The sequence below is a fragment of the Vanellus vanellus genome, assembly GCF_965231255.1.
Source record: "Vanellus vanellus genome assembly, chromosome: 2".
NCBI lineage: Eukaryota > Metazoa > Chordata > Aves > Charadriiformes > Charadriidae > Vanellus > Vanellus vanellus.
This window is the reverse complement of record NC_138906.1, coordinates 40,150,622-40,178,427: the sequence shown is the minus strand read 5'-3', so window position 1 is coordinate 40,178,427 and position 27,806 is coordinate 40,150,622. Positions and strand designations below refer to the sequence as shown.

General features: G+C 41.0%; 1 protein-coding gene across 1 annotated transcript; it reads right to left on the bottom strand.

The window, feature by feature from the left end:
* Positions 1–377: 377 nt before the first annotated feature.
* On the bottom strand, positions 378–27,179 carry GALNT15 (polypeptide N-acetylgalactosaminyltransferase 15). Its single transcript, XM_082479196.1, has 11 exons — positions 27,136–27,179; positions 26,384–26,929; positions 20,804–20,970; positions 19,889–20,093; positions 11,458–11,625; positions 10,750–10,867; positions 9,761–9,955; positions 5,950–6,081; positions 4,770–4,871; positions 3,801–3,941; positions 378–2,850 (listed from the first exon to the last, which is right to left on the bottom strand). Exons 2-11 carry the CDS (start codon positions 26,926–26,928, stop codon positions 2,704–2,706), a joined length of 1,920 nt encoding a protein of 639 aa, XP_082335322.1. The 5' UTR covers position 26,929; positions 27,136–27,179; the 3' UTR covers positions 378–2,703.
* Positions 27,180–27,806: the final 627 nt, after the last annotated feature.

Below are 27,806 nucleotides of genomic sequence, written 5' to 3'. Positions count from 1 at the left end.
GTACAACCTACACAAGGAGAAGGGTCTAGTTCGTGGATCTAATCGCAGGGGCAGAGTGTAAAGGACTACAATGAGGAAACAGCATTGGTAGAACCAACTAATCCATTTAAAAGGCATAAAGGAAGGAAACTAGGAAAAATCAGGGGATAGATGTTCTCCCTTCCTTTTATTTTGTGTGTGTAATAACAAGTTGTTTTTATATTAGAGGGAAGTGTACTCCACAGTATGTCCCGCAATCTGTGTCCACTGGCTGTCCCCATATGGAGACCTCCTGGACCACACAACAGTTCCCTTCTGGCCTGTGGTCTGGAGTTTAGTTCCCTTGGAAACCAAACACCCAGCTACACTGTTACTAAAAGCAACAAGTATAATAACAATTATTCTTTAAATGGCACCGGACCATATAGTTTCATTTTATTGTTCGAAGAGGCATTGTGTAACATATTTTTCTATTGTACATATATCTACAGCAAACCTCATTTTCTAGGTTTTTATCATTATGTTAAAAAGCAGTATGAGAATCTCGACATCTCTTAAGTTTTATTTCAAACTTTTCCTCTCTAAAACAAAAAATATTTTCATTCTCCTTTGTGATAAATCCCACTTGTGATCAATTATCGTGCTTGCATACACATTTTTTAACATTAGGCTAAATGCTGAAGGAATGATATTCCCAGTGTAGAGTCCAAAATATAATAAATAATACATAATTAAAAAATCTGGCATACTTATAATTTAAAATAAAGGAATCACATGTCATTAAAACAGCATCTTACTCAGCTTTTATGAAATTTTAGGAATTCTCTTTTCTCACCATAGATTTGGGCAATGAACAGGGATTACCTGGTATTCTGGAAGAAGTTGCTACCGTCCTTTCGACTGAAAGTTGAAGCATTGTCAAGAATGTCAAAGGAAATTTTAAATGACACATCAGCAAATGGTATTAGATTCTGATGCTATCGAAGAAAGACTAAGTGGTAATTAGGGTTATTGGAGTGATGCCCAAACATGGTGTGGAATCCGTAGCACTCAAAGCAAACCGAGACCCCACTGGGAAATATTTTGGACAACACAACACAGTATGCTGCTCTTGTCTTCTGTTGTAATCAATTTTGTATGCTTGAAACTAATTTATTATTATTTACCAAGAGCAGGTGACTAGAAGGTTCTGAACAGAATATTCTGTTATTCCTTCCTTTGTCTAAAGTTCAAACAATGTGCTGTACATTTTACAAAAAAACAGTCTTCTGTCTCGTGAAAAAAAACCTCTAAAACAAATTAAGATTCAATAATGATGCCCTTCTCCTTTAATAAATACATATCGTTATGACTGATTTATATTACTAATCAGGTGTGGTGCAGATGTGGGAAGACTCCCAAATCTTTGTTCTTCTGTCTTCGCAGGCTCTTGGAAAGTATCATCATTATTGCTTTTAACTCCAAAACTGAAAGTGCCCTAACAAAATACTGATAGATGTTTCCTTTTATAGCGCATACCGTATGAGACCATTTTCATTACCTAACATCAATTTTCACTCACTCCTTTGAAAGACAGGAGGTCAGCAGGGATGCAGGTGCTGCAGAAGAAGCTTGTGTAGAAAATTTTGTATGCTACTGTCTTTTGAGGGTCAGCTTGGAGACCCACGTCAGCAAGAAGCTGAAAGATCTTCTTGGCTAAAACTGACAGTGTGAAAGCAAGTGGAAGTAGGCAGCAGTATTTTCTTCCTAGGTAGCCACCGTTGAAACCTGCCATTTCCCTTCATTTGCTGTTTTCAGCCAGCACTTTTGACACTGAAGTAATAATAAACTCATCCCATAGCTTTATAAGAGCAATTGGATGCCACCGATACTTTCCATTTCAAAATAAGCAGGAAAGTTTTTACCCTTCTTTCTAATCTAGTTCAATTTTCCTCCATATTCCACAAATTTCCTGAAGAGTTGTTCTTAAATTTCATTAAAACAAAAAAAAGTTAATATTTCAGTCTCATTCTCCCATCCAAATTAGGCTGTGGATGAAGGATTTAAGGAAGGGTGTGCCAAACGCTGAGGACTGTTGGCATTCCAAGTCAATTAGAGCAGTTAGTGCCTAATTAAGTGCTAATTTATGCTCTGTGCAATCTCATAGAGGGTAGAAATTTGGCTCAGGCTAGTTGGAAAACAAAATTTTATCTATTATACGTGAAAACATCTACTGCTTTTATGCATACAAAACCTATTTTGTTTTATATGAGTCAAGCACACTGTAAACCAAGGCTAAACTCTTATCCTGGTTTGGCTGGCTCCCTCTTACTGTTTCAAAAGTTTCACAAACATTCGTTTTCCTGTATCCTCAGAAGTCACAGAACATGCTAAAGACAAGCTGTCGGGTGGCCAATTTTCCATGTTTCCTTCAAAGGGCAAACTTAACTGTCTTCTGCAATAGCAGAGTTGAGAATCTATTGATGCTCACAGTGTCTTTATTCCCTGCTCCACAGAATAAATAAAAATTGTAGCTAGAATAAATAAAAATTGTAGCTAGAGCTGAATAAACCAGGAACTGGTGGCAACTACTTGAGCCAGGCTTTCGAAAGAGAGACTTTCCTAACTTCCCTGCATGCTACAACAAACACAAACATCTTTCTTATCCATGCAGGAAATGTATCTTAAATCCCAAACAGAAGTAATGTTAATTTTGGAGACTTGACCTCCACAAAGACCTGTCAGTCATCTCTCATGTAGCACATGGGAACGTTCAAATTGCCACACCTGATTTGCATTCTTGTTACATACACACAAAACCAAGTCCTTCTCATCTTCACTCTTCGCTGCCTCTATGCATTTGCCAGAAAGGACATGGACAATCATTCCATTCTACAAGTTGAGAGAAGAAGGTAAAGAAAGAACAAATTAAAAATAAGGGATTTCCAGTAAAAGCTAGGCCATGTTTCTGAAACTTTTTGCATACAATAGATCACCAGTAATGACTGGTCGTTCCATTTTTTTTAAGTATTGCTCTAAACATAATTACTAGGTTTAGCTTTGAGCCCAGGGCATGGTGAATATTCATAATTCCTTTGGAAGCTGACAGGAGTGGTAGGTGCAGAATTCAATAAATCTATTTTCCACCACTATTTGTTTCCTATGGGTACAGGTTACCATCAGCATCAATTATAGTAACACAGGCCAAAAAATTTCAAAAGGACCAGTGCTTCCCTTAGGAATCAAAATGAATTACAGTAGGAACTATACCAGAGGAATGCAGAATCCATACAATTATGGCAACTGCTATTTTCCCAGGCTGTCCTAGAGCGTGACACTTTTCAGTCTTTTAGAAGAGCTCCTGCTCTGCTGGGTGAACTCCACTGAATAATACCAAATTCCTCTAATAGGAAGTTTGCTCTTCTCTTACACCACAGGAGGTATTTTAATGTTTCTCCTGCTCCCAAAGGGTTATCATTTGGGAGGGTTCACAATTCCCAGATCCTTCCTCTATCCAAAAGAAGTGGGCAAGGACCTGCCCTGCTCTTATTTTCACAACCTCTGATTCTGATTCTATTCCTACAAGGCCAGTAAGACAAACAGTTAAAACAAGGACATGTCAATTTAGGTAGGGCTCCTGTAATTTGTATTTTTAAACCAAATTTATTTCACATAGACAGTGTAAATGGGCAAGAAGCATCCTAAATTTCCTGGGAGAAAATGGAAGTGAAACTTGCCCTTCAAATACCTCGTCCCTTCCCCACACATGAATCCTGTCTATCACCCAGTGATCCCGCAGTCACCGTCAGCTGCCTTCCCCTCACAGCAGAGTCACTACTGACCTCCTGGACATCCCAGTGCTGTTGTCTGTTGTCTGTCTCCTTTGTACAGTTTTGAGGGATAACCTTCCCGTGTCTGACATCAAAGCAAAACAGCGGAGCAGAACTAAGCCGGATTTCCTTCATGCTGTTGTATTCAAAGTGCTGGAAAAGAGAGGGTTCGTTTGAACAATGATGGAAGGACATCCCAGTTCATTTTTAAATGCTAATTCCAAAAATAATTTCCTGTACATGTTTGTTAAGATGCAACCCAAACATGAGTGACAGACACCCAACAGCCTTGACCCTGCAAAGCAATCCTCCCTCACTAGCTAATTCTGGCATAACTATTTACCTAAGGAAAGGTTTTGTGGACTGTAATTATGTATAAAGTAAAGACATCCTATAATGACATTTCCTGGTTTAATAAATATTTGAACAGAAGGCTGTTTCTGACAGTGTCTGCACGCATTGCAGTTAGAAATGTGCCTGCAGCTCACCCTGAGCTCAGTGTGAGCAACAAAACTTGCTGGGGACTTGGAGTAAATGTCTGCAGTTGGTCCATATTAGTTTGGCTACTCTTAATGCATGAACTTGTTAGTCTAATGCCAGCTTAGGAGTCTACATGGATTCCCCTCCTGTATTTGCAGTTGTAGGCACTAATGGGGAAACCCATCCCCCTTAATCTAGAATCCTTACACATATTTTACTCCCAGGCTTTCTGTTCTCCAGACACTACCAAATATACTAACAAATAGGCACTTAATGATGTCTGCTGGAGCAAAGTGTGGGTATCTGGCCTCAGTGACAAATGGAACATTGCCATTTTTCAAATGACACACAGCTGCAGAAGAGTGGGCATCATTTTGCCTAATTTTGAAGACATCAGTATTTCCACTAATGTCAACCCAGCCATTTACATGTTGGAGTGACTGTCTTCTGTATGGTTCCCTAGATCTGATACAGTGCCTATAAACTTAAAATATACAGTACCTGGGTGGGACTGTCACTGCAAGGGGAGAGTTCGATAGAGCCTTCTGCAATGGCTCTTCCAGGTCTGTAATCTGCACAGAAGCCAACACCAGTATTGTAAAGCTGTAAGTAAAGGTTTATACTGAAATAAAGCACAATCAGATACAAACAGAATATCCTTCAGCTAACTCTTTTGTAATGGTATCTCTTTATGATATATGTTTTTGCTCATAATTCAGGCAATATTTTTTCTTTCAGACTTGACCTTGCATATTGATCTTGCAAAAGGCAAAGTCTCACCAAAGGTCACTGTTGCTCAGTGAGTTTTGTTTGAGATAACCACTTCTTGTTTTAACTATTATGATAGTTAAAAGAAATCTGACAAAATTTTTATGCTAAAGGAAAATTGCATTGCAACTGGACACTGTAGTCAGAAAAACCCTAAGATATTCCAGAAGAAAAAAACGTGACAATTCCTGTGATCCACACTCAGTTCTTACACTCTTCTCAAGCAAACTTTGATAATAAAGAACAGACAAAATAGTAAAAGGACACAGTAAAATCTGGCTAGAGATAGCAGAGCATGACTTAATTGGGGGACCTTGTTGCCTTGTTGGGGGAAAATCCCTTCCAGTAAGGCTGCCTGGAATAAATTCAAATTTAATGAATGATAATTATCCACTTATGTGATTTAAAAGAAAACATTGAGAACACTGCCTTCTGTACACAGTCAGCCAAGGAACTGCTATTGCTACCACCTCACCTCTGCCCTTTGGGGAAGTGCAGGACTGAAGAAATGCTTTTTTTCTCTTCAAGCACATGGGTCAGCACAGAGATATCTCAGATGCTGTTGCAGTTGCCATCTCCATGAGGCAACACAATTCTTTTCCTTTACTAATGGCACCTAATGAACTTAAGGTTAGGATCCTCTGAGCTGTGACACTGAACTGAGTCAGACAATCTGGCTCCAGCTCCTGGCTGGCTTTCAATGTTTATGTGAGAATTTGGACCAGCTGTTTGTCTCCTGTGTCTTTTTCTTTCTCCTCCCATCCTTGTTGCACTGTCTGTTTGGATAATAAATGTTTCAAAGCAGGAACAGCCTCTTACTCTGCTCACTGAGCACTTAGCACATGGAAGAAATACTGGGGGCTTTGAACAATGCAAAACCACTAAGCATTCTTTATAGTGTGTTTTCTCTTACCTTGCCGGAGAATCTTGGTGCATCTTCAGGTTGGGTGAGTTCAGGGTACACATTTGATACAAACCACTGGAAATTTCTACAGCCCAGTCTTTTCTGTAGCTGAAGGCGCTCACTGCAGTCTGGCTTCTCTGCCTTTATGGAGAAAGCATAGGGACAACAAGGTTACTAGTGTATTTGTGTTAGAGATGACAGAAGTGAAAATGACAACATAGGAATTATTTCTACCACCTCTTCTATCCTGCATGTTATAGATACTGATATATATCTCTCATGAATGTGCGAAGGAGGAGCAGCTATAGCTTTCCTCTAACTTTGTGCTAAAACAGCATTTAGTCTGGCATTGTGATGGAAGTAAATGTTCCAGAAGTAGCATACACTGTGAAAATAAGTATTTCCTCTGAAAATTATTATACTGCAAGGTAAGTCAGTCTTTGTCATCCTTTTGGCCAAGTTTGATACTTGTTGTACTTAAATCAGTGGAACTGTATTACAGTGTCATTCTGTATTACAGTATAGAATTTGCCCTGCTGATTAAAATTCAGTTTCCTGGCGTTTAACAGCCCAAATTAACCAGTTATTGTCAGTCCTCTATGATCAGAGGATGTAAGCGATGACAGAATTTAGTCCAAAATCTAGTCTATTCCATTATTATCTGACAGTTACTAATCTAGTAAGTGAATGTGTTTTGCAACTATAAAGTCATACAACCTTTTGTATGATTTATGTGTTTTCTTATACACACAGTATCAACTCTCACCCTTCCTGGTCACAACTCTGTTCTGAAAAAAAAGACAAGTGTGCTCAACCCTTCCTGCAGCTATGGACAGACATCTGCACTGCAAAGGACTGACAGTCTGAATATTTGAGGGTATTTAGTACTGAAGATGGCTAACAGGGTTCTGAAAACCTCTAAGGAGGTGTCTAATCCTTCAGTTGCAAAACCACACAAAACACTTTTCTAACTCTATCAGTGCCCAAATACTAAAAATAACTCACCACCCTTAAAAGTCTCTCTCCTTTTTCTTGCTAGCAGTAAATCTCCCACTTCAAGTTTCTACTTTTTAAAAATGCAGTTTTGGATTCCAGGAAACTGGTCTGGATTCCTACATCAGAAATTAAAATTGGTAACAGAAGAAAAAAATTGCCCATAAATAACTTTTTCTCAGACCAGCTATTTCTCTGCATCCATAAGAAAGAAAAAAGGACTTTGCAACACGCCTGGAACACTGACAAATGAAGGGCCTTGGAGATCAATGGAGAGCTATCAGTTTCTAAAGGCAGGGATCGATCGTGCCACCTGGCACTGTTTGCCAGCCCCTGTAAGCTGCAAAGGCAAAGCTCAAAAGTTGCAGTATGTTAAAGAGAACTTCTTAGCTTAGTATCAGTCTTAGATTCAATAAGCCTAACAACAAAGTTCAGCAAAAACCTGTCCCCAAGAGGTTTTATTGGAAAAGGGAAGTAAAGAAGTAAAATGTTTCCCCTAAAAAGAGATGTTTCTCATGAGACTGTGCTTTGGCTGAAGGAAATAGCAGTAAATCTCATTTAGTCATGCCAGTTACAGTCTGCATTTGATGCCGAATAAATATTGTAAATAACATAAGGAAAGTCATTATCCCTGTAAACCAATCTGAAATGAAACTGTGCTTGTAAATTAAACAAGCAAACCACACACACAAAAAAAAAAAAAAAGGAGAAAAAGAGATGGTGGCTGAGATAGTAGAGAGCTGGGAAGAGCCTTATTCATCTGCATTAACGCTCACACCACAGACACCGTGGGCAGGATGCGATTCAGACCATAAAACGGGAAGATTTCTAAAGCAACCTAAACGGGGGTCACTAGTTATTTTCTGCAGCGGGCAACGTCGGCGGTCATGGCTCGGGGAGATTTTTGTAGTGGCCAATAGGTGGCTCCGCTCACTCTCACAGCGCAATAAATCCCCGCAGGGTCCCTTCTGCAGCTGAGCGGCAATAATGTCATTGCTTGCTTGTGTCTTTTGAATAACATCCCGCTGCACTGACATACTGAAAATATTGGCTGTGAAAGAGAGGAACAGAGTAAAGGACCTTTTATGTTATGGTATGCTGAGCACAGAGATCATAAAATTGATCATTTGAAGGAGCATCAGACTTAGGAGTACTAAAAGTATTGTGGCTAGAAAAAACTCTCAGGCAAAAGGTCACGGTGCTTAGAGCTAGTAAACTGTATTGTTGATGGTTGTAGTTTTTAGTACAGAAAATTGCTTCTGAGTTGACAAGAAAGGGCTTCGGGAAATTATTAAATGATTTAAAGACCTAGCTGCCCATCTTACAAGACTTGGCCTAGCATCCTCCTTGTAATTACAAGGCTGTAACCCTTGAGTCAACTGACAAACTTCTGGAGTTCAAACCTACAACAGAGACAAGGAGGGAGAGCTTTTTTAAAAAGTGAAAATAGAATTTAAAAAAAGGAATGTGATAGCCTTAGATTCTAGGATTAGCATAGCAGGCTGGCTGGAGGGACAGATCCACTGGTGGAGTGTAAGGAGGTCAGATTAGGTGACAGGAAAGAAGCCGCATTGACGCGCAACACTTTTTTTCTCCCCAATTCAACGCAGCTCCTGCTGGATCTGGCTTTCTTAGACAATCGCCAGCACTGCAATGACTGAGGCATGCAGGACCGAAATGCAAGAGCAAAATGGAATGGGAAACTTTGCACAGCACCTACCCATGCTCTGCCTAACTGTTTTCAGTGAATCTTTTTCTTCTTAAAAGCATGACATTGGTAAATGAACAAGAAGATGAACAACATATTTTCATTCACAACTACTAACAACTTTGTCCACTGCCTTGTAGGAGAGGATACCTTTACAAGAAAGGGTATTGGAGCCAGAGAATTCCTGAGAACTGCGGCAACATTAACAACTTCACGTTATTAACAAGTTAATGTTAACCACATTAACCACAGCTGCATGACTCCCAGTAAACAAACATCCACTGGTTTGTAATACATGGGATATACAGTCCCTTGACTGATCCTGATCTGCAATGGATTATACAGTGGCTTAAAAACAAGTGTGGCCATTCTGTAGTTGTTGGATGGTAGCCTGCAGAGGATTCAAGTGTGGCTGCATGCCAGGGTCACGCCACACACCTGGCTGCAAGCCTGTCTTAGCATACAGGCTGCTGGGAATCCAAATTCCTGGAGGTCAGACTGATGCCTGTGCGATGCTTCTAATGAAAAAGTAACTTGTAAATAGTGGCTATATTGAGGTCTGACTTTCTCAGTTACAGACAGCTGCTTCTGGACATCTGTCAATTCAGGAAAAAAATCACCTTTTTTGTCACTAGACCACTCAGATATGTTCCCTTCCAGTAGGAGAAACACCACAGTTTGCCCCGTGCCCATGAATATTACTGAATATCTGCATGAAAGTATGAGGAAGACCTTCAGTAAAGAAGAATGAATCCTCTAGGAGGGCCCTCTGAGCACATAGTGCTACCAACTTCCACTTCACATGCTCTGCAACAGCCCACATACTATTGGTGGAAAAATAAATCACAGCTTGTTGGGCAAGCTGAAGAAGGAGTCATTTCAGAAGGAGTCATACTCTAAGAGATTTGGTAACTTCAGCAAACACCACCTAGGCACAAGTTTCTCTCCTTCCAGATCTGACAGCTCTTCCACTGGAAAGTTTCATAAACAGACTACTCCCCACCACCATGCACATTGAATGTTTGACTGCACACAGACACCCCCACCCTATTCCACCCCCTTCACCTACCTCAATACACACTCCTTCCCTCAGGAACAAACCACTACAGATGTCTTTACCTTGCTGATTAAGAAAGCCACTGTGTCGTGCTTGTAGAAGTTCTCCTTAAAAGTGCCCAGCCAGGTCTCTGCTATTCGGATTTTGTTCCTCACAATGGCCTCTTCATAGGAGAAAGCACGGGGAAAGTGATTTCGATAGACATGCCCAACTCGGGAGCATGGAATAATTTCTACAGAGCCACCACAGAGCCAGGTCTGAAACACAGGTGAAAGCAAAAATGAGATTACCTTATTTAGACTACCTTTATCTAAAAAGCAGAAGCTCCTTTACTATAGACTCTGCCTCAGGAAATCCTAATCTGCACAATGCTGGAAACAGCAAGAGCATTACTATATGCTTCTTCATACACTGTTTTCCACAGATGAAGATGCTGGGCAACACAGAAGACGCTGGGCAACACAGACCTTTGATTTGACCCAGTATGGCTATTTATATGCTTTCATGTTTTCCTGTGCACAAACAGCGCAGTGTAGTGAAGAGGCCTAGGGGCACATCTTCATTTGTCTGGAACATTAAAGACTCTATACCCTTTGTGTCTGCAATTTTCATTGCTTTTTAATATCAGTTGCTCTTTGTATTCAGCAAAAAATCAATGCAAACAATTTAATATAAACAGTTTGGTATTAAAACTACTGACTGGCAAAGAAATAAAGGTACTCTCCCTTTGGTGCATGTTATATGCCAAAAAAGAAGAGGCATCTTTCAGAAGGTGCCAAAAACAGTGACTCTGTCCTCAGGCAGATAGTGATACCCAGTGAGACTTCCTTCTCCTGACACAATGCTCCTAACTCACAGCAGCTGCATGTTCTTGTATAGTCCTGACAGATCATGGAGTGTGGGGATAGGTATTTGAGAAGAAAGTTATATTTTCCATACCCCAAGACATTCTGCACTTAACTGCTTTTATAGATTGCTTCTTGCCTTTTCATTCAGGTTCCTTAAAAGCCCAATAGCTACCAGAGCTTGATGTTTTAATTAAGTTTCTTACCCTTATAGATAGCTCCAGATTTTCTGCTCCCCACGTGGTCATGTCAGAATCATAAGCTCCAGTGTTTTGGAAGTAATGTCGATCCATGGCCACCACTGCACCAGCTACTACAGGACTCCTGTGTAGAAACAGTTTGGAAGTGAACACCTTCAGTTTTGGATACAGAATTACGTGAAGGATAAAAATCCTGAAATTTCCATAGAGAAAGTAATACAAAATGATTGAATACTACTCCATATAAGCTTGAATGATTATCTAATCAAAAGAAAGAACAACTGGAACTGAATTCTAGGATTTGCTTGGGGAAGGGAGCAAAGAACTGAATTATTAAATAAAGCTCAGAACAGTGGGAAATGTTACATACATGTACACCCAATACAACAAACAGATAATGATTAAGACACCTCTTTTAATGGTCCATCTTTTGCTTTCCCTACAAACCTCCGCACCTTGCCTGGTCAGGCTGTATACTAGTTGTCTCAAAGAGTGGAAAATATTTGTCATGTTGAAAGTATGACTGCAATCTAGTTAGAATGATTACTAAAGGCCAAAGAAACTCAGTGTAAACCCAAAACCTCTGCCTTCAAAAAAGGTTAACTGAAACTGAACATATGCAAATAAGCATGTCTCTCTTCTGTTAGCTGGAAGATGACCCAAATTGTACAGTTTTGCTGCTGAGCTAAGGCATATTGGCTGATGGACTGTTACCTGATAGGGCTGATGGGAGACTGTCGTACCTTCTCTTCACGCTCTGGCACTGGTTCCCAATGAAAATTGAGTTTCCAATCAAAAACACCTCGATGCAGGCCCACAGAATGATAGTACTGAAAAGTCTTCCAGTCTATGACATCTATGACAGGGGAGATGACACTGTTTCTGAAAAAGACAGTATCATTTATTTTCAAAGCCAAAGTGCAAATTCAGTACTCTGTTAGTAAACAGTGGTTCTCCTTTTTTGACACTGTCAAGCACAAGCACTCCTCTAGATGTTGAGTGTCCTTATTTTCCCTGCTGATAGAAGCTCAAGTGCTCAGTGCATGGCAATACTAAGCCTGCAGTGAGGAATCTGAAGATCACTAATTTATTGATAATCTGTACCTTGCATTGTCATCTAAAGCTATTCAAGATTTTGCTATGAGTTAACCATCAGAATTCTTATAAAGCTATTTCACACAGATGCCTCAACTTCTGATGGTTGCATAGATGCAAAGTTCATAGCAAAAGATGATTTTGGCCTCACACACTTTCATTTTCCTATAGATGTTCCACACACTTCATGAGTTTGTCACTTAGGCCAATGAAGAGTGCACTTATCCTTATTTTGTTCTCCTGGTTGTTTTGCAAAAACATTAATCACTGAGTTCACAGGCCAGTTTCTGTTTGTATTTTGTCACAAGCTTAAAATGCCCTTGCAAATGCACTGTCACAGTGTGGAATCTACTTTTAAAAGCCAGAACAGAGCTATTGTGCTCTAAGCACCAATCCTCCAATTCATTTCTAACTTGAGTTAAATTTGAGAAGAGGTATTAGATGTTTCCCCATGGCAAACATGTCATGGTGTTTCACAGTGTGCTTGTACATCATCTTGGAATTAACTGCTGGTTCATAAGAGCCATCAGTGTACCTTGTTTCCAGGTCAATGACGAATCACATTTGGGAATTTTCAGAGTATAAATGCAATGGTATTAGGGGACTGCGGGAAAAAAAGTGTTGGGGAACAACATTATCTATTTCTTCTGTTATACAAAAAGGACAGCCTCTGGTCTCAGTGTAAGGACTTGTCTATAGACAGAAGATCCTCTGGAGAAAAATCAGTAATATTTACTAGCGATTAAAGTACAGTAGAAAAAAAATACTCTTGTTCTGGAGTGAGAGTATCCATATAGGAAGTTATTCTGGAGTGGCTCTTTCCCTAGAAAATAACTTCCTGTTAAAAATGAGAGAGAGAAATGAAACGGTCAATTTTGGCACAAAAAGTAGGTGGTTTTATCTCCTCTTTTGAAGATTTACATACTGGTCAGAGATCACTCTTGAGAGAAATATGCTTAAACCATAATACTATCAATGAAGAAAGGTCATCTCAGAAGTCTCAAACACAGTGAGCCCTTTGTGCTTTTTCATGGCAGAGACCAGAACCAGCTGAGGAAGATGGCAGCTCTGGGTGATGTTCATGTAATCTTGATGTATCTTCTCTGACTTTACAATCACTAGAGCAATGTTTTTTCAGTATCGGGGTGGGGGGAAACTCCAAATTTTGTTTCATCACAGTTACTGTTTCCTGTAGAGAATTTTAGAAGTCCATGGAGAAACAGAGACTATCGATTGTCAGTAAACTGTATGAAGATGAACTATGCAGAGGACTGCATTAAAATGACTCAGTTATTCCTTTTTTTCCTAATAAGAGCAGACTGTCCTATGATGAGCTAAACACAGAAAGATTTTAAAATAGGGAAGTGATTATATTTCTCCATTCAGGTGTAAAACCAGCCTCTGTAATATGTAATAATAGACACTCTTAGAAACAAGCACTGGATTTATAAATAGATGATAAAATTTTATGGTCACCAGCAACATTTGTAGGCTATACATTAAGGCAGTAATTTGCTGTCATTCACCCACAGGACTCAAGAAGAAATGGAAAGAAATCATACTAAAATTAATAAAGATTATATCCTCCCCTGATTCTCTTGATGATACCCTTGTGATATAGTTTTTTATCCAGGACACGAGCAACTACCTCAAACTCAAGCCAGCAGGAGCTTTTTTACTGAAAGCTGTATTTAACCTGTACTCACTAACAGAATGAAAAGCAAACTAACTGCTTCTAGAAGTTACTAAAAGGTAATGTCCTGATGGACTCACAGAAGCATGTTAAATGCTAACAAGTTAAATGGATTTTATATGACTAAACTTAAAAACATGGAAAGTCACTGTAATTGTAATTTCTACAGCCTGCTGCATTCTCCAGTGTGTGAGCATCTCTGACAACTGCCTGGTTAGGAGTGTAGTTGGAGTTGTACCTCAGTTTGTTGCTACTTGCTGAAATGCCTGCTATCTATTGCTACTTGGCTATCCATTCTCATCCAGACAGGACTGAAGAACTAATGACCCCAGGGTAATTTTACAATTTCAGAGTCAAGAATGAAGTATCGGGAGGGCATATTTGAGTGGAAGCCAGAGGAGGCAATGTACACTAAAACATTCAAAAAACCTTGACCATGAAGACTAGATCACGTGTGTATACGTAAGATAGTCCAGATAGAAACAATGGGGATGCTCAGTTACCCTCAGATATATTCTGGATCAGATACATTCTGGATCAGACTATCCTACATTTTCATATTGTTTCAGCCATTTAAAATGTGTCCTTTTTGGATCCACCTTAAATTTGTTGCCACTATAAAACTCCAAACTCCAATGATGCTTCTAACATCAGTGTAATTGCTCATAAGAGCAAGCACCATAGTAGCAGTTCTTGTTGAAATAATCCTTTCTTTTTAATGCATGCTTTTGCTTTGCTTGTTATTGGGCATTGATTCTTCAATGGCATTCAAGAAAAATACCTGCAGTGATGTAACCTGATGGTTTGGAGACCAAGCAATTATCCAAACTATTTGCAAATTATGACATCGAAAATTACAGTGTTTAAGACAGCTGAAAATAACTCACCGGATAGGTCACATTCTACCCTGGCTAAATTCAACAATAAACCAGAACAAAATAAAATCTAATCTCCTTTCCCACAAAATTATACAATACAATCTGATAACTGTGTTTTAGAGCTATTACTCTAGTAGCTCTTTCAGAATGCCAAGATTAACAGTTTTCAAAAGTATGTTTATAAGTGTAATGCTAGATCTTCACCTAGTATAGACTGGTGTAGCTCTGCTGAAACCAATAGACACACACCTTCTTGAAACTTTAAATATTAAGAGTGTCTTTCTGATCTGAAACAGAGGAATCCAGTAACTTTATCCTGTGTGAAAACTGGTCAATGCCCAATTTTAACATTAATCAAGCAGTGCTTTATCTATCTTTTGTTATTAATGCTTTTTTTTTTGTAATAAAAGTTCTGTTTTCTGCATATTCAATGATGGTTTGATGTTTGTGTGGTTCTAAATGCAAATTTGCAGCAGAAGGTAACTGAAAACTGGAAGATGTTCTTAGCTATTCTTTTTGTTTTTAACTGGGTAACTGGCAGACAGTCAGCAGCTTCTCAGCACTTTGAAATGAAACACACACTGGCAAACTACTGCTAATTTTACTCTGTGGAATCCAAGGAAAGGAAAAAAACAGGAAATTCAAATACAACTAGCAGCAAGGCTTTGAACCATTTGACTAATTTGTGAATATTTCAAATGCTTGGAACACATATGAACTACAAAAGGTCACAATTCCATGAAAAAAAGCAACCCAAACAAGAACAATTTCCTGGTTTGGGATTTCTGAGCCAAATACAATTGCAAATGCAATGTCTTCCCATGACCCCTTACAGTCGCCATGGACATTATGTTCTTTTCTACTTTTAGAATAAGTAACATGAGGAGAGGGAGATTTAATTAACACATCTGTTTTGAAGTTTTAGATACACTGCTTTTTGAAAGTGCTTTTTATTGATTTATACTTTCTTTTGCTGGGAAGGGAACTTATTTCAATGTGTTTAAATCCCCCTTTAAATAAGGAGGACAAAAAAAACACATGAAAATGATGTATTTTCCTCAACCAGTTTCAGAGTGGATCATTCCCTGCAAAAATGAAATAGCTAGGAAATCCAGGCAGTCCAAGTTTGCTGGCTCTGCACATAGTCAAAACTTCCATAAGTAACTGAGAACCCAACTGGTTCCACAGCACACTGCATTTTCACTGAAAGCATCTCGCTGGCCGGCTGAAGTCTTCAGGGAAATAATGCAAAACATTTGAAATTAGATAGTGTTAATAAAAAGATAAAATGCAGTGATCAGGAATGCTAAAGCTATGGTATAAAGGATTACTTAAATACTGCCTTACAGACCAGCTCCAGACTAACTTAGGTCATATGAATAGTCTCCTTGAATCAAGCGACTACTCATATGCCAAGCACTAAATATATATGTCAAATCTCTGCTAGGTAGAGTGCTAAGGGAATGCTTTATTTAAAAAAAAAAAAAACCAACATCTTTTGAACTGTCTTTTTTCTTAAAATATTCAAATTTGTCTGTGGGGTAGCAAAATCTGTAGGAGTGACCAATACTTTTTTACACTGGGCACTGTGCCATGAATCATGCCTAAGTGTTCATTGCTCCTAGTTTTGGCAGTAGTATTTGCTTTTGGCTTTAGATTCTCAGTGTCAGTTTCTTTACCTCAACTTCTTTAAAATAGGTCATCTACTGATGCTGATCAACTGTGAAAGATTATAAAGAGATAGCATATCTTCACGTAACATACCATGTAAATGCAGAACATTAATTTACTGAATTTGAAATGAGTGTTATTGACAAATGGAGGATATAAGGGGATCAGGCAAAAGAGAAGTCTCAGGAAGCAGGCTGTTATATGTGAAGTATGTGGAAGATTTTCAAAACAGGGAGAGTAGCACAGAAATGCATGCTCAGATGCTGGCGTTGTGTGGGCTCTGGATGGATAGCACCATGCTTCCCTGACCCTGTGAGAAGGTAGAGAACAGATGGCTTATGTATTTGGTAGCTCAAAAGGCTCGGGTATGGGCCACTGAGAAGTGGAGAATCAGATGAAAAGAGAGGAAGGAGCTGTTCAACTTTAGTGCAAAATATTTCCCTTCTCTCTAGTGTATTATCATAAAACTAGAACCACACAGAAATTGTCTGGACAGGAGAACTCTGCTTCTATTCCTGTATCTACAAGCAGAGGCTCTCATTCATTCACTTCTGAATAGGAGCAAACAGAGGATGAGATACCTTTCCACTGCTATGTTCATTTCTTATTCTGTTTAACAGCATTTTCATGAAAGATTAGTGACCTAGAATCACGGTGCTAAATAGAGGCTCTATGAATTTTAGAAACTAGATAGGCTTCTTTTAACAATATCACAGGCTTCTGTTTCCTAACATAACATTTGAACTGTGGTATAGGCAGTGCACCAGCACAGAGGGAAACAGCTCTTGCAATGAGGAGCAGGGAAAAGGTCCGAAGGGCAAGCTACACCTTTGCAAGCCACCCCTCTGCCACAGTTATGGTGCCCATGCCTTTTTTAGAGGTAGAATTAATTGCCAAGGATATACTCAAGGCTCGTTTTGCTTTCATGCAATATTCTCAGCAGGAATAACACTTTGGATCTTCTTTTTTTTTTTAAATCATCCTGCTTCAGCATGATGGCCACTCTTCTTAGGTTGGAGGAACAAACTTTTAAAGACTTCATGGCACAGTTCATTATATGCCCCCTCTGCCTTTCACTGCCTTTGGACTGAACACAAAATAGCAGCTGTCTCCTGCAGTCTCCTGGTAAAGTCAAACCCCTCAAAAGACAACTGTAATAATTGCATAGCTGCATTCCTATGGACCATGCTACTCACTGGAATTATCCTGGAACACAAACAGTTGCCAAATTAAATGATCTGTAGGGCATCTCATCTAGTTTTCTAATGTTGTCCAGGTGCCTATGGTATTCATCCTTGAATAACCAAAATGTCAAGGGATGCTTTACAAACCACTGAACCATTCTCCAGGTGATATACTAAGCTGATGCACAGCTTCCCAGTCAATTTTTTAGGTATGGTTCACAGAACTAGTCCCAGTCAAGGTGCCCATAAATACATGTGTAACCATTTTAGAAAGACTCAATACTTTTTGGGAAAATAATCTTGATTGGGTTAGCGAACAAAACCATCACATCAGGAGATGAAACGTCATCACCCAGAGCAAGTCAAGTAACTGTCAAATATTTCCATACCTGTACAATTGGGATAATTTTTCTCATGTTTCTCCTGTCTGTCATTACCACAGGCTACTCAGAACTGGGGGTATGCATCGCTCTAAGACAGGTCACAATAATAATGATAGATCTGATCAGGAGTCTAGAAAATTAGGCTGTATCACAATTTGCAAAGTTAAAATCTCCCTCCAGCTCTGCTAAGCTCCTGCAAAAGTCTGAGCTTTGGAAAGGCTGCATTATTCCTTGCCAGCAAACAACTCACTCACACTAGGCGATTAAGTGTTTTCCCATCCTGTCTCTCCAGCAAAAGTGCATGAGTTGCAGCTTGATAGGTACATTAAGAAGAGCAACGATGGATATTTCACCAGTCACTGTAAGCTTTTTTCACTCTACTTTCCTCATTTTGGTAGTCTCAGGGAGTGCACATGATTCAATTTAACAGCTCCTCAACTGCTAAATGAAGCCAAGTTGACTACGCTAATGCTTTACATTTCCATAGCGATCTCCATGCAAGCATTACAACCAATTTGGGAAAAAATCATGAATTAACTTCCTTATCAGGTCAGTGTTGTTATCACCATTCTTCAGCTGGGAGAGAAGGACAGCGAGTGAAAGTGATTGCCAGATGCCTTAGAGCATGTCTTCCCTGTGCACAGGAGAATGGCACAGGTTCTCTAGACTAGCAGTTGACAAAGCTTCCAGAATCAGACACAGTGACTGATACAGCATACAGAAAAGGATGGTTTAGACCATGCTATTATCCAAATATCCTTCTACCTTTGATCCATGGATCCAATTAGCCATTAGCTAACTCGGTGTTAAATTCTGCTCTCCTGGAGGAATGAATGAGCCCTATAAGGGAAGATAATCCCTTTCTTCCCCCCTGGTGACAGTGCTACGTAAATCTCAGATATAGTAGGCTTGGTGGCTTTGCATTCCCTTAGCTGAGTTTTTTGACAGTGAATCATTACAATTGTGGTGGGGTCTTAACTTCTCTCTTGCCACTGTAACTCCCCCTTCACTATAGCTCTCCTCTGAGACTTTTTGCAACTCTTTTATCAGCAACACAACCTTGAATAAGGACTGGTCAATTGATACAGATAGGAGTTTTGCACGAACATCAACAATAGACTATAGCTCAAGGCAGAAGAATCAAGAAGTATATTCACATTAAACCATCTATTAAGTCAGCAGACAAAAAATAATCTGCTTTTCCAAGGAGAATCTATTAGAAAAGAATATTCCTGACACCCTAGTGCAATATTACTCTTGCTTGCAGTATCTTTAATTTTTTCATCCAAATGATGTAATAATTTATAAAAACTCAAATTAATTCTCTTATAAGCAAACATAATCAGCCATAAAAGCAGCTTGTTCCAGTGCCTGGGAACAGCCTTTGAAGGTCTTTAGTATGACTATTTAACGGTCTGGTAAGAGTTTTAAAGATGTATTTTTTTCTTTTACTCCCTCAGGCAATTATTCATTTTTTCCCAAGTGGCTTATGGGTAATGATAGACAAGTTAATGTACAAATTTTTCTTTCAGAAAAGTCCCTTTAATAAAGGATTTACTGCCATGTAATTCTTGAAACATTTTCAGTGATTTAATCTCTTTGAAGAACTTGGGGACTGCATAGATGTACTCAGCTGTACATTAGCGAGCAGGCCCAAGCACCAATCTAAACATGAAAGACTTGGAAAATACAAATCTGTATCTTCCTCTGTCAGTATGGAGTCAGTGAAAGTACCTATGATTAGCTAGAACTGTCTAGGCTGCCGAGAAAGTCTATTTTTTTCTGTGGAACAGAGGTGGTACAGGTGACATTGGTATGTAGCCAAACTGGCTCAAGAGGACAAAGCATTTTATCCTTGGCTTCATGACTGAGATGGCTAAAAAGTAAAAATAATGGAGTCTTGCAGTAGTTTCTCTGGTGGATGTTTGCCAATTTGCAAACAGCTTGAGATTGCAACCTTTTTAATTCAGACCACCAGGAAGCCTTCTTATAGCTCTAACTGGATACAAGCTCCGACAGTTCAGTGATACTGTGTGTGAAGAGAGGGTTATCAGCTGTGTGTCCTATCCTGCTTCCCTCATATCAGTGATGCATGTGGTGATAAGGTAGAAAATAAAAGCAATGTGACCAGAAAGAAGAAGGTAACAGAGGATAAAAAAAATACCTCAAATCTTTCCAAGTACATCTCTTTCAGCAGAAATTAGCATATGCGGGGAGCTCAGAGGTCATGGGGATATTTACCGGTTGCTGGACAACCTGGCTAGGAGGGGTTCCAGCCAGCCCTTCTGACACTCGCAGTGTGAATCCATGAAGACGAGCACATCCCCGGTTGCCCGTGCAGCTCCTAGCATCCGGCCTCGGATGACTCCAAGCCTCTTGTTGCTCCGGATAAGTTTCACACCATCCAGCTTAGAGATGTATTCACTCAGAGCTGACTTCAGGGGCCCTGTCAGAAAAAGAACAGTCACTGAAATGTTTTAGCTTTGATTCAAGCTGTTATAGAAAAGCAATAGGCAGTAGAAGACGCTATTTCTTGCTGGTAAAATGTTTTGGGTGCATTTGTTTTACATGGCCAAGTAGGCCATGTTCCAGATATTCCCACAGCATCATAATGTCAAAGAAAAGTAGAGACTAATGGAAACTGAGATTCACTAGGTGTGAAGCTATTCCTGTGGGAAACTTTATAGCCTCCTCTCCTGTCTTCAGTAAAAGGTGGATGCTCTCATCATCTCATAAACAGTGCAGATCAGAGTGAGACACTACAGGTGTTTGGCTTTCCCAAGCACTTTGGATTACTTCAGCTATGTGGAGTTTTCCACCCTATGCTTCAGCCAAAATCCAAGTCTGGAAATTATTACAGTATATCTGGTCCAGTGGGAAGGCTAAGATTTGCATACTATGATCTTATTCTAAAGAAAGAATGTTCAGAGTGATTGGAAATGATGGGGAAAAAAGAAACATATTTCAAAGTTGAAAGGCTAAGCTGAATTCTAGGGATGGAAGAGTGAAACCTGGCAGCCAGCTCAGGGCTCTGCTTAGGTCTCTTCCTGAGGGTCCTCTTTGTCTCCTACTCTCCTCATGCGATTCCTGGAGGAGGACAGTTTCTTCCCTGAAGCTCTGGAAGAAAGAGTTCACATACAGAGAAATGGGGACTACCTTGCTGGCTGAGATCGTCGACTAGGATGATATCCTTGAGGGAGGCCTTTGGGGCTGTGTCCATAACACTGTGCACAGTTCTAAGCAGAGTAGACCACGCTTCATCATGGAAACAGATGATGACACTAGCAGTAGGTAGACTGGAGTCATATTCTTGCTGTAGGCACCTGCATGGGATCAAATGAGGGAGACACTAGAAACACTGGTACAACTGGCTACTTGTCTCTCAGAATAAAGTTGTAAGCTACACCTAATCCTTCAGGGATGGAAAGCAGTTTAAGATATCAGCTCACTTCTAATGAAGCAAAGGAATTATTAAGGTGCCCAAGACTGGAATACAAAGGTAAAATAGGGGAATGACATTACAAAAATTAAAATGCAGAAATAGGAATGTTTTGCTGTATTCTGGGATACTTTCTTCTGCTCTGCCTGCCTGAAAATACACAGCAGAATAGAAATGGTCCAGAATGCAAAGAAAGAGAAACTGAAGACAATTAGAGCAAAGCAGAGAGGGGGATAAAGCAGATCAGTCAGTCTCCACCAATTTCCACATTTTCTCAAGTAACACTGAAAAGAGTAAACTGAAGTAAAATAACTCATCTGCACAACTGATTGGTATACCTGTGGACTGCCTGACCAGTGAATGAAGCTAACATCTGTCTTGTACAAGAAAGAAATGGATCCTTACATGGGCAATCAAAACAAATGTAGATCTATTTAAGAAATTAAATGTACTTTCCCTATAAAGTTTATACAGGTTATTTGTTTTGATGAAAACGAATCAGTGATGAATGAGGCTGTCAGCTGGGTAGATTATCTTTATGCCATTTTCTGCTATTTACTTTATAACTGCAGGTATTGACACAATCTACTGCAAGACACCTGCCCGCATGAGTAACTGTATGGCATTTCTAGAGATGCTCCAGGGTGCCAGCTGGGGCCTACAGCTCCTCAGTTTTCCATGGGGCCAAGACTTCACCCATGACATTGAAAAAACTTTCATCAAAATTACTGTGAATTACATGTTGCTTTGACAACTCAAGTGTTTAAGAATGGAAAACACTTCCCATTCATCCTCACGGAAACTGTATATGAAAACTATAAACCCTTGTCAAACAATGGCTGTTTCATAAACGCCAGTAAAGGACCTACAAATCACATTCATGACAAAAAGTGTTTTCTGATGTACCAGTTTTGGTTTAGAGGGACAGGACACACCATACTGGCATAAGAATGCACATTTTCCAGAAAAGGCCTTCAAATGCCCATTGTAGAGATGCAAAGACTGTGCCTATATATCTGTTTTGCTTACATTAAAAAACACATTTAAAAATCTTTTCATTTCCTGATGAGCAGTCATTCAGTTTCCTAACTCATTTAATCTCTAGCAGCAAGAACATCTTCAAGGAGTTACAGAATTGGCTGAATGTGGCCCATTGTTATTTCAGCATTTTTGTATTGCCAAGCAAATCATCATACAGATTTTACAGTGGTTGTTAAACAATCAGCTACTCAGCAGAAGCTCATGTAAGGGATATCATTTTAATACTGCTGTGTTTATTACCATTTTACTTAGTGCTTCTATTCATGGACTAAGGCCCTATAATGCTAGACACTATCCAGACACAAAGCTGCTTATCATTGAAGAGAATCCATAGTCTGAACGATTTAATAACAAATACAAATAAATGAATACTATAGATACACTTCTGGGAATATAAATTTTAAATGAGCACAATTATAATAATTTATTATAGTTTAATAAAAAGTTATATTTCACATTAATATATTTTTGCATAGAGAGGCAAATTTTCTTGGTGATTTTTACATTGTAATGAATCTATGTTGTCCTTGTTTTACTAATTTTCTGTAATCAACAATGCTGTTATTTCACAATTTCATATGTGGTAATTGTTTCCTTTTTCAGCAGGATGGAGAAAAGGATACTCTCATGACTTGGCAGCGTTTGTATTTTCAGGCAGAAGAATCTAGAGGTGATTAAGAAAAGTGAAGATCTGATGCCGTCCTTTTACTACCAGGCAGTTTCCGACCAGGAACATTCAGTACAGCTATAAGCACCTATATTTTGCACCATAATACTACAATGCCTTGTTGCTAGTACTGTGGTTATAGCGAGAAAATGAGGCTGTTGTGGAATTTTAATTGGAAAAGAATTGAAAATAACTGTACTTGAATACATAACCTAAGTGGCGAGTGTTTAGTTGCCATGGAGATTGGCAAAGACTTGCAATATAGATATCTAATCTTCAGAAAAATGTGAAAGGGTACTGGTATACAGAAATACCTTCCCTGTAATTTGGAGCAGTTTCATAGACTGTCCATCATAAATCAGCATTTCAGAAAGTCAGGGCTGTGACTGATAAGAGACATAGTGATTTAATTCAATTTGTGAAAAATAAGAAATCATCACAAGCAGCAATGAACAGCAGAGCGATTCTGACACGGCAAAGGCATTGCCGACAGGGACTCCCACCCACCTTCAGGAAAATGTCTCGTTGAGATTCAGCTCCCAACAGCACTCAAGGGGAAGCTATGCTTAAACTATGCTTTTGTAATGAAACTTAAAACCTTTTTAGACAGCTTGGGAGTTTCTGTTTGCCTGGATACGTCTGGCACTCAAGCCCAAGAGAGGAAAACAGACCTTTTTACAGGCAGAATCCCATCATAAAAGTCACAATGGCAAGCTTGATTCAGGTCCACTGTCCCAGGAGGGTGTCAATGGCAGCTGGACCAACTGATAGCAGCAAAAAGCTCTCTGAGGAATGAAGGTACCTCAGAGGATGAGTCTTAATGTGGAAAAACAACTTTCTAGTACAACTGGACAAGTTATTAGGCCTTTTCACTCAGAGACCCAGGCTGTTTCAAAACTGGTACTCAAAGTAAATGGGGCAAAACAAGGTACCTGATTCATCCATCAGGGTATGTTTTACTGTGGGGTAAGTAGGAGTGCTGGAAGAGACACAGTTTTATGCATCTACCTCCTGAAAATTAGCATAAAACATTCACCTGGAAGGCATGCAAAGAGATGTGGGTTTTGTTAGAAGCTGGAGTAGGGTGAGAGAGGTCTAAAGTATCACTTTCCAGGTGAGGAAGATGGGTCCTGGGCTGTCAAGGCACAGCACAACCCACAGGCTCTGGTTTATTGCCAGCAGAGCTCTGTACTCTTCACATAAGAAGACACCGTAGTCATGCTGCTCATTGCTCCAATGCAAAGCACAATAGACTTCTTTATGTGATTTTCTAAGGAACAGCAGTGAAGCATACCTTATAGAATTTACCTTACACCTTACACTGTTGTTTAAGAGTAAAGATGATGTATGCAAGTGTGAAGTTTGCCCAGCCTTATTTTACAGTATCTGGAATTGCTTCACAATTAGTAGGTGTAGCTTCTGGTGTGAAGAATTTGCCATCTAATTTCAAGTGAAATGAGAGAGACTGAGTCCATGGAGCTAAATCACTGAAATGTCTCTAACTGGTTGGGTGCCCTCTAACTAAATAATAACAGACATTATTAGGAACAATATGAGTCAAACAGAATAGAGTAATAGACAAGTTAATTCATTACTGGTTTGTCGTCATTTTACACTGGTATAAAACTGGACTGACATAGTTGTGAGCCAGACCCCCAGAGTAAATTATGCCTAAAAAATATCATTGTGGTTTGTGTGTTGTGCCATAAAGGACAGAACTGGCTTAGACGTAGACCTCTGCTGCAGGTTTATTATCTGGATTTAGATCTGAACAACTGCAAAACCTCAGATGTTCAGATATATGGTTTCAATCTGGGCTCTCTAAGTTGTGGTGTTGATAGCTCTTTAGGCTGTAACTAGTCAGACAGGAAAACCCATCCAAGAGTTCTGAGGCCATGGCTTAAATCTTACTGAGATTAGTATTACTAAACCTGTCTCTTGTTGGATGCCCCTTCAGCTGCCAAAGTAAAACTGTTTTTTGGCTGACATCACAGGCAGTAAACCAGGATCATCATTCCTTCTTTGAATGTTACATGGTTCAAAGCGCTGCCAGTGAAGCATGGTGAAAAATAACTGAAATAATATTAGCATTTCATTATTCAATGGAATTACCCAAATTAACACTGAACCTAGTCAGCAAATACAGAAAACTTTCATTTCTCTTTCCTTAAGATTGTCCCCTGAAATTAGAGCCACCAGCTGTTTTTAAGCATGTGAAAATGACCACTAGAAAAAAATATTATATATATTCTGTGTCTTAACATGTTTTCTGGTGCATCTTTCCACCATGTCCTGGGGAAAGCTACAATAGCTTTCATTACAGGAGGCAAGAAAAAAAGATACCCACCGACATCCCTTTCGCTCTTCCCTGGGCAGGCGAACGTAGATACCCCTCAGCCCCTTTTTAATAAGTGTAATAAACTGCTGGTGCTGGGCCATTGGAGTAACTGGATCTCAAGTCTCCAGGCTTCAAATGCAACACGTGGGGCTTCAAACGCAACACTTGTTCAATGTGGCCTCACAGCCTGGCTGCTGGTGGCAGTGCAGGTGTTGGCAAATGTGGCCTGATGACCCCAGTCTCCACCTTCCTTCCTTACAGGAGTTTCCTTTCAACGTTTGTCGGGTCACTTGTTATACTAAAAAAACTGAAAGCCCCAACTCCTGACTCCTTTACCACCCCGTGCACCCAGTGACCCCACAGACCTGGCAGAGGCCCACCATGAGGGATCTGCCGGGGCCTTAGAGTCAGTCAGGTGGGCTGGGGCCGGGCCCGCCGAGCCGGAGCCGGAGCCGGAGCCTTTGCCACTCCATAAGCCCGCACGTCCCCGGCACCCAGGATTGCCTTCCCAGCCCCAGCACACAGGCAGCCAGACAGCACACAACCGCGAGGGGGGACGACGCGGGGGCCGGGTCACAGGCACCTGCTGCGGCGGGGGGGCGCTGCTCCCGCAGCCGCCGGTAGGGGGCGCTGCCGCCCGCCCGCCCAACGGCTGGCGCCGCGTTGCCGTGGTAACGGGCAGGGCCGCCGCGGCCCGGCCGCCCCGTCGCCGCGGGGGGGCGGCGGGGAAGGGGGTGCGGGAGGGCGCAGGTAGCAGTGCACATCAGGGGTCAGGTGGGCCGCGGTGCGCCCGTTCGTCCTCCCCTTTCTGACCCGGCGCCCTCAGGAATCCGTAGCTGACCCCTCTCCCTTCTCCTCCTCCTCCCCGCACCCTCCGTTTTTGCCGGGCTTGAAAACACCGTCGGTGTTTCGTGTAGTCTCTGCCGGCTCCGGCAGCACCTGCCGCCGTCTCGGGGTCCCCGGGGCCTGTGGGCCAGGGCGGGGGCGGCCGTGGCTGGGCAGCCTGCGGGGGCCGGCTGGGGCGGGCCGGGGCTCCCGCCTGCTGCGGGGCCGGGGGCTGAGAGCGTACCCGGCTCTGAGAAACGGGGGGTCGGGGGGTGTTCCTCACACACACGCGCGTGGAGAAGAACGTTATCCCGAACAGGAGGGGAGAATTTGATAGGAAAGTCGCGGGGTTTCGAGGGGGGGGGGACGGCGGCGGGGAAAGAGAAGGAGTTTCCTCCCGGAGATTAAAGAGGCTGTTTTACTTACAACGGGTGTCGTACCTCAGGCAGCTCCCTGCGCAGGGAGAGCCGCTCGCTGAGCGCTTCGTTAAAGCCGTGGGTTTCCAGGCCGAGCGGCCGCTCCCCCGCGGCAGCCCCTGCCCCAGGCTGCAGGGGAAGGGGCAGGAGCTGGGGCTCGGCGTCCCCCTCTGCCCTCGCCTCCGGCCGCCTGCTCTGCTGCTTCACCACCCGATAGCCCTTCCTGGCCTTGCTGTGGTTCCTTTTGCCGGTGGGTGACACGACAGCCACGATCAACTCGTCCTCCCGCAGGGAGATGAAAGGCGACAGCCCATCCAGAGGGTAGTACTGCTGGCTCTCCTCCTGGGTCTCCAGCATCTCTTGGGTCTCCGCAAAGTCCATCTGATACCCTTCCCGGGGGTTGAACTCCACAGGCTGGAAAGTCCCTTCCTTGCTCTGGTTGCTGGGTGGTGGATTCAGCATTGTAACCATCAGTAGCAAAAAGCCCAGCATCAGCAACAACAAGAGAAACTGCAGCTTACGTGATCCATATCTGCATTTCTTCCTCAAGAACATACTGTTGGTGACAAAATGATACAGATGGTCATGTTAAATATCACTTGGATCTTTCTCAGACTCCAGTCCTCGGGTTGCAGCAAAGCCCTGGTTTTCACTATCTGCCAAGAGGATTTTTTTGCTCCCCACACATTTCACTGATGCCATTTCATGCTTTCCTCTCTATTTACAGACAAAATATAACAGTCCTATTAATATTGCACTTACTGTAGTAAAAGGTAGCATGGATCCAGTGAGACAAAGTAGATCCCTTAATAGACAGAGTCCCAGCTTAGGAGAGCGCAGGTTTAGCAGATGAAAAGAGTAACTAAAGTTTTGATTTTTTCCTTTTTAAATTCTAAGTAAAAAGAAATCCCGTTTCTTATGGTTTCCTTCCAGAGTAGTTCCTGCTTCTTCAAAGTTTCCAGTTGCTGCCTGGATTGAAGTGCCTTATCTCTGAAAGCAGATCTGACAGCTCTCCCCTGTTCAGAGGCTTCAAGTTAACTGTGATCAACAGATGAGAACTAGTCGGTCCCTGACTTTGTTTCACACATAACTACAGCACTCAGTCAGGAAGCACTTTGCCAGACATAATACAGAGCAATGTGTGCGTCTTTCTCTTGGTCCTAATGCCCTCACTGTTCTTGTCCTATCAAATCAAAACTTTGCAAAAGCTGTAAGAGGTGAAACATAAGAAGCAAAATGTTGTATTACAAGAGAAATCAAGGCACACCACGAATCGCTCCACTTCTAAATAGCCATATTAAGCTAAGAATGCTCAGAGCAAGAAGCAAGAATTTTATAAACTGAATAAAAGATGGACTGCGCATGATTTATCTAAGGCTGGATTTATTCATATGCTAATATGCTAGCTGGAGTATATGAGTATATTTCATTTT